The sequence below is a fragment of the Larus michahellis genome, chromosome 1 (assembly GCF_964199755.1).
Source record: "Larus michahellis chromosome 1, bLarMic1.1, whole genome shotgun sequence".
Classification (NCBI taxonomy): Eukaryota; Metazoa; Chordata; class Aves; order Charadriiformes; family Laridae; genus Larus; species Larus michahellis.
The window spans coordinates 71411846-71427014 of record NC_133896.1 but is presented as its reverse complement, the minus strand read 5'-3'; the positions used below and the strand labels follow the sequence as shown (position 1 = coordinate 71427014).

Here is a 15169-nt window from a genome sequence, read left to right as displayed (position 1 = left end):
TGGGGTTACAGAATTAGACCAAGAAAAGCACTGATGCAACGATGAATTGATCGGACATCGTGTCATTCACCCAGGCAGCTCCAGAAGCCAAAACAGAGTCAATCCATATGGTGAAGTTATGCACATATTAGTATTTACAACATCCTTATTCCCTGACTTTAAGGCTCTAGAAATTCAACAGCACTGTTGCAAAGCATTGTAAAACAACAAAACCAAACAAACCCCACAAATCCTACACAACTAGTCACACACCAGACTTCTTGTAATCCTGATGATGAAACTCACAAAATTTTCAAATGGAACTCAGAAATGACTATTACATGGAAATTAGAAATTACTATTGTATCTTCTCATAAACAACATCATCAAAAAACCACCCCACATTCTTTTGATTAAGTAACAAAAATAGCTTTTTACTTTATTTTGAAAGAAATCACAGAACTCGTAGATTAGCTGTTCCTACTTCTTCACAGCCATTAACCTGATGTTTTACTTGAATATTTTAAGCATTGTCCTACCAGAACACAGGTGTTTATGCTTCTCATTTTTAGAGAGAAACGCTATGTACAGTTGATCTCCAAATAAATAATTTCAAGTATAGTAAAAAATGCTCTTAGATGGCACAAAACTAAGTACTAATAAAACTGTTCAAGAAATGTATTTTAGTACCCTTCCTCAAAGATGGCTTTACACTCCATAATACAATTATCCTTACTTCAGAATGAGCCATTTCATAATGTATTAATTTGAATTTACCACTACTTTACTTACAAGACAGCTACAAATGCTTTTCATTTTAAAATCTGTTTTATTCTTAGTTCAGCACCGTACTTTTTCATCAATACCTCTAACAGTTAATAAAAGTCACAAAGAAAATCAAAATACAGCATTCAATAATAAAGTATTTCTTCATCTGAGTATCATGAAAGCCTCCCACACAAAACCACAGATGGGTTAGTAAAACTTTACCAAGAACATTACGAAAGCACTGTAAAGCAGTTTGGACCTACTAATAACAGCAACACTATTTATCTCCCCACAAAAATAAAACAGCTTTGATAAAAAGAAAGCAAGAATTCCCCAACTACAAGTCATTTCACAGTGACATTATCATGACATCTTCAAGACCTGGAGAAAAAAAGGAAAATTAATTGATCTTGTCATGGTGTGGCCAACAGAATACACCAAAGAACAATTTGACCCCCAACTTCTCCATTAACATTCGGAGTTTATTTTCTTCTAAGTTTCATCAATTAGATGGATTCCTTCAGCAAAACTAATTGGAGCCAATCTTTCATAGACAACAGTTCGAAAGACAAATATGCCTGAACTAGGCCAATCTACTGACAGTACTACAAAGCAGAAAAACTCAAGTTCAACTGTTAATCTATACTTTCACTCCACATAAAACGAGAAGTGCTGCATCAAGTCCTTAGCAGCACTTGGATGCAAGTAATTCAAACTACCATATGGCCAATTAAAAAGCATCGCTGATCTAAAGGAAACACATTGAGCATTCCTCCCTCAAAAGAATGACTAGCAGGTTTGTATGAAGTACAGGAGGAAAGTAACAAAAAGCAATTTGGTTTTGCTCTGCCACACGCATTTACCACAGTCCTCTCTTCCCACCATTCTTTCTCAGGGAGAAAGGGAGGAGAGAAGGAGGTGAGGGGAAACATGATGGAATAGATAGGCTGAAGATTTTATTTGCTATTAAAAGCACATAAGTTCAATGCTTAAATATCACCGTTTCAGATATGTTGCAGGTGAGCATGCAGACACATACACTGCTTCCTCGGACTTACAACCTTAAATAAATATATCAAGTAATTCACTGCTATATAGAGAGAGGTTTTTAAACTTATCTGTTAATTACTGTGATTATATTGAGTTGTCCCTAGTGCTCACTCCCTTGCTTTTAGTTTAGGGGGGAAAAGTAATCTTAAAGTAAAAAAAAAATGAAAATCTGTAAAGCATAATATATAGTTTAAAGCCTTGACTTGAATATTTAGTATGGTATCCTAAGCAGGTCCTAGTTTTGACTGAACAGCAGAAGATCCTGCAGAGTTCATTTCAGGCTGCAGGCATTTGATACTGAACTGACCTCAGAGTATTTACATTCCCCTTAGGAAAATCTGGCATGCAGTCCAACTGGGGAAGATCATGTCTAACACTACTTGAGCTACCAGTGCTAGAAGCAAGCAGAATAACAGTGAAGAGAGTAGGGTGAGTGATCAGGGCACATATATAGAAATAAAATAAAAAGGAAGAAAAGAGAGAGAAGGTCAAAACAGCAGAATAAAAGAATTGAAAAGATAAAGAGATGGAGACAGTTGTTTTTCTGATATAAATAACTCCCTTTTTTTTTTTTTCAAACCAGCAGTGCAGACAGCCTTTTCAACTAGTAAAAAATAAACTACTTCAACTCAAGGAAAATAAACTAATCAGAAGACTTGAAATATTTGTGTCTGCTCAAAACAAATTAACAGCTGCCAACTACAGCTTTGTCTGTGTTGCATTTGATTTCTTGTTGTGGTTGCCATACCTATGTCAAATTTGGACAGAAAAAAACAAAACCATGAAACTCCTCCGTAAGCTCTGCTTTTAACCACTCCCACCACAGTTATAATAGAGACCCCTGTTGAATCCAGCAGTTAAGTAAAATCCAAAATGTATTCACCTCCATTCGTTACAATTTAAGTACCTACCGCACAAAGGAATTAGACGGGAATACAAGAGTCAGTCACCAAAACCCCTACTCCCATTTTTCCTAGAAGTGCTTATTCCAAATCTCCAAACAAGTCAAAAATTACGTTTGTTCTTTACAGATTCACTCTGCCAGCTACATAATTTCCTATATACCAGGCCTGGTGAAATTGTACATGAGACAGAGGCTCTGAATCAACTCCACATTAATTTCTTCACCTCCTTGAAATATTAAACAAAAACCTTAAATTACCATAATTTCTTTAAAAACTCTCTTTCCAATTGTACAAGGCAATTTTTAAACAAAGTAATAAAATAACTGAAATGCATGAGTTCTTGTACAAGTTAATGTTGATTGCAATACCTGTCTAAAATGACAATACCTTCAATCCTCATTAAAAGTTTGAGAAGATTAGACTTCTCTTCTGCCTACTTTAACAACTTACGAACAGCATCACTGAAAATTGAAAACCAGCTCAATTATTGAACAAAGACTGCAAAAGACCCTCTCCCTCTGTTATTTAAAACCAAAATGCTAATAATCCCAACTCCTCAGCCTGCTGCAGTCTCTCAGGTAGCCCAAGCTCAATCATGAGAGCTGTGAAACACAACTAACTCCACTTGCAAGCTAATAGGACATCACGACTTTCATCACCACATTTTTTTTTTCTACTTCACATAGTTCTTTTCCATCTACAAAATTGCAAGATTTTCACATAACTTACATATTTGAGCTCAAAAAATGTTTTGAAGCAGCAGGCACCCAAACAAAAGATTATAATGAAGAGGATAAAGCACTGGCGCTTGAATTGAATGCAGAATTCGATAGCACTTTTTGTTGTTTTAAACCACAAAGTGAGCAATCAGAGGCAACAGAAATCCCGAATTTCTTGTTAGACAGGTTTGGCACTCTCACCTGAAGCCGAACAAAAACCACAACATAGTGAGCTCAATTCTGAAGCACGTTGCAAAATCTCTTTTGTGTTTAGCTTAGGATACAAGAATGAAGAGCACTTCAGGAAAAGGTTCAGATTTTTCCTGATGTCTAGAAATCTTTTTGTATTTTGCAACTGAAGCAAAATGCAAGTGTTTCATGTAAGAAATATGGAGTAGGATGTCCTTCAAAGAGGCATAAGGAACAATGTATCATATATATTATACACATACATATATATTTAAAAATAAAAACCCACTACTGGCAGTGAGAGGGACAAAAGGATACTGCTTCATTTCATTTATATTTAAACAGAAGTCACTTTACCCATAATTAGACACTTGTCTACATAATTCCAAGACTTCATCTTTTATGCTGTTTGTTATGTACTATGCATTGCATTCAGCTAGAAAATTGCAGAGATTTAATGGTTTCATTGTAAAGTTTATCGGCTTTTAAGAACAAAACTTTTCTTAGACAGTATTTGTGGCAGGGAAAGTTTTAATCCAGGAAAAATTTTAATTCGATCTCCAGGAAAAAAATTCTTTAATTTAGTAACTGAATTATCAGAGAGACAGGAGCTACAGAAAAAGAAATACAAGGCTCAGTACAAAATGATATAAAAGCCAAAGCACCTTTTCCGGCAGTGCTACCACAATTCGCACTCTGCTTTCTTCTATTCTCATCTCCACACTATTTCAAAGCAAGGTTTATTAAGTGGCCTTGCTGATTGTCAGTTCATTTTTATCTGATGTTGAGCAAAAGGAGGGACAGAAGTAGGACACAGACTATATGGCAAAGATCAGAACATACCAGTGTCTCAAGATTCATCAGCCTGGTATAGTCCCTAGATATGTTTCTATAAAGAGATGAGAAACCTGAAGTCAGTATTTTTACCTGACCACCAAATATACACAGACGGCCCAAGACTCCCAGTGATGAGTGTTAAGTATTTAGCCTCCCAAACCCTTCAAATTCATTATAGAACAGTTTTAATAACTACCTTCTGCCCAATCAAAGACAACTTTAGTGACCTACACTCGTAAAATTCACTTATTAGAGATATTCTTCTTAGGTGTTCAATTCAGCCAACTAAAAATGTATTGGTTCAAATGTCAAATGCTTTTAACTCTGCGGATACAATAAAGAAGATGGATCACTTAGTAAAAGCTAAAATTTCATTAACTGAAAAAAAAAATTAGTAACATTTGTGTTCTTTATTAACTGAAAATGTCTCAGTGTTTCAGATCAGGCACGCAACTGATACCCACATCAAGCATAGATGATAGAGATTGTACCATAAAAGAGATTTAAGATCAGAACAGATTATATGAATTTCTAATGAGGATTAACTTGCATCATTATTCTGATTAAATTTAATTGTCAAAATAAATATTTGATGTTATGACATTGTTTGCTCAAGCACATATTTTTGTAATTTTCTTTTTCAATCTTTTGTATCAAACTTTATCAAAGAGTTCAACCAAGAAGTTTTAAATTTATCCAGAGGATTTTTTTTTTTTGTACATGGAAAAATACAAAAGAAAGTAGCCTTACAAAATGGTGTGGCCAACATAGAAAAACAACCAACCAACCAAATGCCCAACAGTCTTGGCCAGCTTTATTCTCTGCATCAAGAAACCAAGCTATCCTCTTCAACCTGTTAAAAGGTTTTTTTCTTCACCATAGGTACTTGGGAGCACGACTTGTTTACTCTTGTTGCTTACAACATTTCATTTTGAAGTAAGCTTTTCGTCCTTCTTAAAAACCAGGTTCATTGAAAAACTTCAAAAGATACCTCACCTGTTTTTACGCATCCCAAAAGATATTCTCAAGAATGATAAATGTTAGATATCAGTGACCAGCTGCCTAATCTGTATTATTTGACACAAAATTAGAGAACTAATAAAATATAAAGTGACAAAATTTTGCTAGTAGTACCACTCAAATAAAAGCATCAACTGCTGTATTTTTTGCAGGATTTATACCGTTTCAGTAGTCCTACTTACTTGGTGAGTAGTAAAGAGTATACAAGTTTCCATGAAATACTGTAATTGAAGATGGCAAAGATGGCATTTTAAAATCAAATTTTCACTGGGTATTTTCCTTTCAAACACCTTTGCTTACTAGTACACCTCCTACCTGGACTGACACACTGAAATGTTTCCAGTTAATAATGCACAAAATTAGTTCTTTAAGTATTTGTTTCTACTAAACATGATTTGTAATAGATTCTGGAAGAAAAAAAACAGGAAGCTAATTTTAAAGGATAAGATGCTTGTCACTGTACCTTTCCTAACAAATAATTGTTCTTACTAAGTAACTGTGGAGAAAGCCATGAAGAACTAAGTTTCTGAAGCCTCCTGAATATGCAAGTGTTTTCTAATTGTTTATATAAAGCTCTGTGACCATCGCAGGCCACACAGGCATTCAAAATGCTGTCTGAAAGCCTTTTTTTCCCCACTTCACAGATTTCAAACAAGTATTCAACTCAAGTTTTATAGATCTGGAGCAGAAAGATGCAACTTCACAACCAACTATTTAAGCAGACCTCCCTACCAGTACTGGGAAGTAGGAATCTTTCCCAAAGGGTTTACTGGAGTATCTGCGCTATCAAGTTCCCATTCCCAAACTTCTGCTTCTGAAGGTGGCTACTGACGCAACTTCTTCCCCGCCAACATCACTCCCCTTCAACCAAATGCAAGAGCAAATGAAGTAAACAGAGAGAAACAGCTGTCTTCCACATACAAAAGAAAGAAGGCAGGGAAGGAGAGAAAAGGGGGAAGTGTTTAAATTCAGGCATTTACTTACTGAAACACAGAAAAACACACACATACAGGCACCACGTTGGCAGAAATCCCAGCAGTCAGGGCTGTAGAGCTTTGCTTCCAGCCAGCATTTGCCTCAAGCTTCACAGGAGCTTTCTCCCTCTCTCACGCGCACACAGAAGCGTACTGAAGATCGCTCTCAACTGCCAACCAAAGTGTATCTCAGGTTTAATGAAAGTGTAATTCATTATAATAAGAGCCAGCATAACATAAACATATGCCGGAAAAACAGGCTTAGCGTAGCACCACAACAGACGCTAGTTTTGATCCAGTACAACCAAACACTTGCAGACCACAGAAAAAAAAGTGTGTGTGCAATTCCTTTAAGCAAAAGCAAAACACAATTTGCACCAGGTAAAAATTGGACCCGTAAAAAGTTCTATCAAATAGTGGCTACACCAAGCAGACTTCTCTGTTGGAAAAAGTCACAAGGTACCTGCCTGCCAGTTTGAGCATTTTCAGAAGTGTCCCTCAGTTGCAGGTACTGCAGGACAAGGGTACCAAGACAGCGAAGAGAATAAGAACCCGTGCAACACCCTGACACAACAGGAAGAGGAACTACTAGTACAGGTCCCAAAATAATTCTTAGAGTGCACATCAGTTCAGTTGTCTTTTCTTCCAAAGGGGTGAGGGGTTGGGAAAAAAATGCACCACTATATTTATAAGATAATGAAGCAGCCACCTACTTAAAAAGTTATGACCAATCATCATTTTTGTTTTTCACCACCCTTCACATATCGTGGATACTGAAAATGAAAGCCCACAGAACAATTCACTTCATAGTAACAACATCGTAAAGTATATATTAGTTTTAGGTGCTACTATTCACCCCATTATCAACTAAGGCCAAAGTTAGGGAAGAAACATTACCACTTCCAAAACCAAGGATCCAAAACTGGGGAAGTTAACTTACTAATTTGTTAACAGACATCAGAAAGCTTGAGTGTCTTCAATGTCTTTCTCATGGATTTCAACATTTCACATAATAACTGACATACAGTTGTTTGGGTTTTTTTAATTTTTAAATAATTATCCATTAATTCTTAACAGTGTTTAAAAACGTGGTAATGGTTTAAAAAAGAAAAAATCAGTAAGTTCCCTCATGGTTTCAAGTCTATCTTAGTAAAACTAAAGCATTCAAGGTATTACCCAATTTAGAAACACACTTCAGGAAAGAGACAGCTCAAAATATCAACCACAGACGTCACAGGCAAAAAGAGACTTTATAAGCACAGCAATTCCTGACATTCACATTTGATATTCTTCTACCTGCCAGACTAACTTTGAAACAGGTTCGTAAGCCAGGGGTAATAGGCCCTGCCAGACCTGCACACGAGTCAGACAACATGTTTTCACAAGGTGAACTTTTGCCACCCTTCCCTCTGGGAGAAATTCCATCAAGTTCACTCCTAGGAAATCAGCTCCTGCCCCTACTCCTTTTACTGACTTCCCACTGCCACCTCTCCTTCCACCTGGTTTAGTCTCCACTCCTCCCCATTCTGTAACTACTCCCACCTTTTAACCTTCTCCTTGGGTACCACCACCTCCATCTTCTTCCCCTCGCATCCCCCCTCCTCAGTCTGCTTTTTGGATGCAGTCCCACCACTCCTCCTCTGACCCACACCTGTTTCTTCCCATGTCTAGAATCCTTCCACCTCCACGCAGAGCATCAGCATTGCAGTATTTTTTGTTCTTGAAATATTTCAGTGGAATAAAGAAGTGTTAAAATAGATAATGAATTTGCAAGCATTCCTAAAGAGTTCTTTTCTGAACAGCTTTGCTTGCTACAAAGGTAAAAAGCACAGGTTAGTTTGTTGTAACGTTATGTCCCAGTTCACCTATCTCGCCATATGCCACTATTTAACCTAGAGGCGTTGTCATGTAAGAATAACCCGAATGAAGGCCAAGAATAAACTACATTCTGTCCTTAATTTTAGTAAAATAAGAGGTTACAGGTAACAAGAAAAGAACTAAATTTCTCGGAGGAATGCTGTGATTCTTACTGTTGGAGGAAAACAGCCTGATCTGTTCTTATTTTTTTCAAATTCCATTTTTTCCTTTCAAGAAAAGGCTTCTCTGCAAACATGACTAGCTGTTCTTTGATTTTTCTGGAGAAAGTCTCAGCTGAATGGGAGAGGATCTTTAGAATGCACATAAAAGACTTAGGTTCAAACAAAAGCTGAATTCTCAACGAGCACAGGTTTATTTTTGTAAACAACAGAAACTTGAAGCTGAAAAAGATCTTATCCCTTTTAATCATGTAATAAATTTTTCTTAGCTTCCCAATTTTCAAGCTACATGCCTACAATAAGCAAACCTGTATTGACAAAAGTCTCTATAAAAGCACACAAAACCTCTATTTGATGTAACAGTGAATTCATCTCACCTTTGCCCTGGGTTTGCCAACGCCTATAGGCAAAAATTGTTCTGATAAATATAGAAAGAGGTAAACTTCAACACAAAACCCTAAAAATAAAACTTTAAGTTTTTAAGAACTTTTTCAGTCAGCTGCCCAAAAAGCATTAGTCCTACGGCAGAGTTAAAGACATACCAAATTCTAACACCCAAACAGCTTATTTACTGAAGAGTACTTCTGTAGAAGCCAAACTAGTTAGACTGACGCAAAATTGCTCAAATACCATCCTTGGATTGATTTTTAAAACAACTTTATTTGGTAAATGAATAACCTAAATAATATAAGCCTTTTAAAAAAAAAAATCAATAGAAAATTGTAAGTACGTTCAGAACTACTGAAATGAAAAAGGAAAAAAGGCAAGAAAAGTAAGCAAATGCCTGTGTTGGGATAATCAGGTGGTTTTAACCAGCAATAACTGTTTCTTAAGCATAGACATATGAATAAATAGACACACATGGAGAAAGACATATTTACGTAATTTTATAGCACTCAAAACCAGTACCTTAGTGCCAAATGACTATGTAGTCATCACAAGGTACCAAAAACATCAAGTCGAAAATTCTTATTGATTAGAACAGGTGAAGAGTCTGAAGCCCATGACCAAGTATGTCTCCCAGTATCATACTGAGATTGCCACACAGATCCATTTTCTCATGCACTTAAAAATAAGGTAGGTAACTTAAGCTTCCCATATACTATCCAGCTTAAATCTGTTTTGGGGATAAAGCCCTTAACTTCCCAGAGTTCAATGAGCTCACAAAGCGTAAGTAACTAGTCCAGTGAAGTATTCTAAGCAGAACAAAAGAAAATCTCAAATTCTTCAGCATTTTCAAACTGAGGAGTTTTCCCATATCTTGTTTTACGTCATAATACAGAAGATTCAATAGTTAACTGACAATGAACTAATTAAAGGTTACATTTAAATGCATCGATTATACATACAGCCCTATATTCTAGGTAAAGTTTAGTTATTGCATAAATAAATACTACACCCAAACCAAGCATTGTTTCAGAAAAGTCTACTGACAGAGTTCCCATCAGGTGACGAGGAAGGGCTATCTGTGCATATTTTCAACATTAAGTAAACAAAATCAGAATTTCTCCCTACTAAAGAAAGGAAACACTAACAATGTAACCAACCACATCTCATAGGAACATATACAATACATTATGGCATTACATATTTTTTTACTCCAAATAACAAACAACACCTTTTGTCATTTGCATTCACAAGGGATGGGGAGGATGTGGGGGAAGGATTCTGTCATTACAAGTATCAGAATTCTACTAATCCAAAGACCACAAAAAAAAGTCCAAGTCCTAGCTAGCATCAACTTACTAACACAACCCTATATAAAACCAAAACCACCTTATGCAATGGAAACAACTCCTTACCTTTCCCTGTTTCAGAATATCTTCTTAAAGCTAGAACAAACCCAATGTCATCAGAAAAAAAAAAAAAAAAAAGAGTATGTGAAATAGTCACCATTTGGTATTTACTTATTCTGAAAACGAATGTAAACATCCCAAGAAAAATAGTGTCCTTTAAAAATAATCACATTTCAATGCAGTCTGTATCCTGAGTCATTAGTTTGAAATGCCAGTCCAAGGAATGTTAAGATTTAGCTGACGATTATCTCCTCGACATTATCCCAATTTGATTATACAGTGTTTACTACATCAAAGCCAGAAAAAGCACAGTAATAGATTCAGCGACACGCCCACTTGGAACAGCCAAGACCTATTATTAAAGAACCATAAGAATAATTTTCAAAAGGTTTTTATTTTCAAACACAGTCTAGCATAAGATCTTACCATAAAGCAAGGTTGTTAAATATTTTTATTCAACCCACATATTTGAAGCTGTGCCTCAGAAGTGAGGTGAAATAATTTATGTGATCAGGAAACTTGACTATCCTTCTTGTCTAACTCTCTTATTGGACATGTTACAGAAATCCAACAGCCAAGTTTCACATGGCTGAATGCATCAATAGCCTGCCATTAACATTCACTCCCTTGTAACTCACACCAGAACATAAAAACAACATACATTTCAGACCTGTCCACGAACAAGTTTTCAACATTTTTAGTTTTAACATAGTTTTGTTATGCTGTAATGAACATAATAGACATTAATATTTGGTGAATTGGAACATTCAAACAAGCAGGTTGCAGTTAAAAATCCACGTGTGGGGGTGCCTGTATAGCACAAGGTCACAACAACCTGGCCTGTTTCCCACTCATGAAGTGGGAAACAGAAGTTTAGAGTCAGACAACTAGAATTATTATAATCAACACATCATCCGGAGTTACACTGCCGAGGATTACAAGATAGCGATTACAATGTTGTCACCCTGCCTATGTTAGCTCTCACATCGCCTCTAGCACTGGTAGGGCTGAATGCGAGACAGCTTTAAAAGGAGAAGCTGTCATTGGGCAGAAGTTTAAATTCAGCCTGAGAGGCTACACAACAAACACTTAGTATTTAACTAAGGATGCCAAACTGGTTGTACCATGTGAACCTTTCAGCAGGCTTGACAGCACTACCCCTGCTATCCTCCTACACCTATCAAGTCACAGAGAAGTGTTGTTTGTGCAACATGTTTTCAAAGATGCAGCACAACTTTTAAGTATCAACAGAGCTATTTAGCATTGAGTATCAGCAAAACAATCAGCTTAATGTACATTCTAACAGTTATGATAACACCTTGAACACAAGATCTTATAACACAAGAGTATACAAACAACCTGCCACTTGGTAAGTTTGTGCATAAGCGCATCAGTCACTCTACATTACCTGTCCACACGCTTTTTTTTATTCCAAGAAAACTCCAGTTGCTATTTTCCAGTTACTATAGCTAACACTTTGTTCATAGGCTTACTCTATGAGAACAAGTTCCATCTGAAAGCATAGAAGAATTTCTTTTAATATTATATGCACACACAAAACCAGCTTTCTTGAATTTTCACTCATCTTCATTTAATAATCTGAACAGAACACTGGAGGTGACATCCTTAGTACATTCCTGTCCTCAGTCTGGTGTAGTTCTTGTCAATTGCTATACAACACTAGCATAACATAAATGACAAGAAGGCAGAATAGAACAGTAAAACTAACATGTCACCTATTAATAAGAATATCCTTTCTAGAGAGCCCAGCACCAGGTCTGACCAGATTTTTCGAGCATTACCCTTCAGTAAATATTTTTTATTTTGCTTAGGATCAAATCAAACATGTTCCTATATAATATAAACCCTGCAACAGATACGTAACACCCATCTCACAACAACCACAATGCAATTTACACAGAGCAGCTACCTTTTGCTCAACACTAAGACACAAAAAAAATCCACCTGCAGCCTATGATCTCTGTAACTATTAGTAACCTTCACTCATACAAGTTATACCACTGATGACTCTATTCATTTAAAGATGGTAAACCAAACACACAGCACAGTGAGTAAAAACTCCCAAATTAATCGAGAAAAACCTGAAAATTGCTAAATCACAGAAAAACAAGCGTATTAACTGGACAAATATACAAAGGTGCCACTTTAACATTTTTCAGATAAGGACGGTCTGACTGTCTGGAGAGGAAAAGTTATAAGAAGTTTGTACACATCTGATCTACACAACCTCTGGACTTCTACAGAAGAGATCTATTTCCATGCCTCTCATTCAAAAAGACAATACAGCAAGTCTACCACAGTGGACACGCTTCTCAAAACATACTAAAACACTAATAAAAAAAGTAACAAGGATCAATGCTAGGAGCAGAAACAGGAGGTCTGCAAAGAAAACAGCCCCACTAAACATTCAAAGTGGCTTTAAACAACATAATTACTAGGGAACAGGGCTGAATCAAGACTCTTCTCCCAGTGACAAAGTAAGATCTTGCCACTCTGAAAGCATTTCTGGCACGACAGTGTATACACATAAGTGTCAAACAGACAAACTCAAGGTATTCTCGACTTGAAAGGACATTTGTTGCTAGACTGTCAGTCACAGCAGAAGTTTCATTTGAATCTGAATCCTTAAGCAGCTTTAATTAAAAGTATTAACACAAAAACTCAAGAAATTGTTTTAGCCGGGCAGAATTCAGTAAACAGAGGACTACATACACTATGACAAGCTTGAATACTCCTTTTAGATTTACAGCATAACATTTAAATTCATTTTGGAATACACTCAAGATTACAGCAACATTTAGACAAACTAATTGAAAATTATAGTATTGTGACAGATAAACATTCAACTTACTTTACATAATATCTTGCACCTTCAAAAGTATAAGCTTCCTCCCAACCTGTGGGTAAGTCTGCAAAACAAGTAGCAAAACATTCCAATTAACTTTTGAAACGATGCTAGCCATACTGGTCTACTCCCTAAAACTAAGGTAGTTAAACTATTGTGTGTCTCATTCCACGGATTGAAAGCTTTAGTCTACAAATAAATATTTTAGAACTGGCTCACAATACTGTCTCAGTTTAAAATTTGTAATGTGAAGCTACATGCACGAAAATCTGATTTGGATTTCTCATTTTCAAATAATAACAATAAGGGTTTAAGTGTACCCTTATTTAAAAATGTTCCTTCCTTTGACCAGGACCTAGAACTCACGGTCATTGCCAGATCTTTCTGCCTTGAGCTTCACTAGCATCAAACTACCTGACAGGAAAAAAATCTAAACAAAAATCAGCTTACTGAGTTTGCGTTACATGCAAGTCACAAGTATCTTAACATGCATGATATCAACTACACCACAAGAGTATTAGCATTATATTAGCATAATTCCACCACTGTTGTGACTAACAAGTGCTCCTGCAGTGTTTACAACTCTATTCGATTTTACGTGAAAATAATTTTCAATGCAAATCTAGTGGAGGAAGTGGGTACATCTTTTCCTTCTCTGTTATCATTCTTAAGAGAGTCAGGAGTCCACATATAAAAAAAACCCCACCACTAATGGTCAATTTTTTTTTTCCACCAATAACAGCTTCCTGTTGTAATGGAAGCTCTGAAAATGCTGGGCACCTCCACGCAACTCTAGATACATCATTACCTTTAAAAGTTTGCCCCAGTTAATAAAAACAATAACTGATATGTAGGATACGCTCACTGAATTCTAAAAGCAAGAATGCATTTCCTAATTAAAAGAAAAAAAATATCCAGATCATGTGATTATTTTTTTCCCCAGTTTACTTATTTGCTCTGGCTGGCTTTTTTCTTTACTCCTGTCTTCTCTAAAAGAAAAACCAAGGTGTCTTTCGATAACAGCACAGGGCAAAGGACAGAAAACAGGAAGTCTCTCTAGCAGAAGTATTTATGGCTGCTAGAAGAACTTTGCAAAAAATACCTTTCCAGTGCTGAATATCTCAAGGAATAAAAAGCACTTCAATTCCTAATGGAAGGCAAAGCTTTCCGCTTTCTCTAGTAAATATCTCACCATATTATTTAATGAGGAGCTTTAGAATAATATTTGCTCAAAAAATGTTTCTTAAGAGAAGACATATTTTGAACATATTTTGACTAGGTTCCAAAACAATGGTCAGGGAAAAACAAGATATAAAACCCAGAATTAATCTCTTTGATTACATCTATGTATGAAGAGATTCATTAACGTACACATGAATGAGGAAAACTACAGAAAGAGGTCTGTTTTGCAGACACTTCAGTATCTGATTGACAAGTCATGGTCAGCATATCCAAGGTTGTGCCTCGCTCTTATGTTCAGAAACAAGTTTAATTTACCTGATAACAACTCTGCTACACTACATACAATACTCCAGATACTCAAAGGCAAACTGCATTTCCTTTAGAAGGCACTTAACGGCAGAAACAAATGAGACACTTAGCAAATTTCTGGGAAATCACCATCAGTCAGAGACACTGGTGATAGTTTAAAAAAGGAATTAATACTCAGCTAATATTAGTGTCCAACAAGCAAAGCACTTCACATACATCAGCCCCCGTGCATACTGCTGTAGATGAAGGCCAGTTCCTCAATTAATCTGAGTACTGAAAGCAGGGAAAAGAGGAGCCTGATAGCAATCAGTAGTTCTATTTCCCGGCATTAAATGACTTCTTACAAACAACAGCCCTTCATTGCAGATCAAACCGCCGGAGTTTTAATAGCCAGAAAACTGTGCTTTTTAAACTATTCCCAACTCAAAAAAAACCCACAAAAAAAAAAAACAGAAAGGCTGCCCACAGTCTTCGAAAAGGCTGCTTCTGATTTCTTAATGTGTAAGTATTAACTAAACATAAAAAGCAAATAATCTGAT

The 15169-nt window shown here is 36.2% G+C and overlaps 1 protein-coding gene across 19 annotated transcripts in view; it reads right to left on the bottom strand.

The window, feature by feature from the left end:
* PLEKHA5 (pleckstrin homology domain containing A5) overlaps positions 1–15169 on the bottom strand; it is a 175227-nt gene that overhangs the window by 158486 nt on the left and 1572 nt on the right. For all 19 annotated transcript variants that reach the window (XM_074585769.1, XM_074585687.1, XM_074585738.1 and 16 more), the window contains exon 3: positions 13146–13203. In XM_074585769.1, the coding sequence (XP_074441870.1) occupies positions 13146–13203 (58 nt within the window). The remainder of the gene's footprint in view (positions 1–13145; positions 13204–15169) is intronic.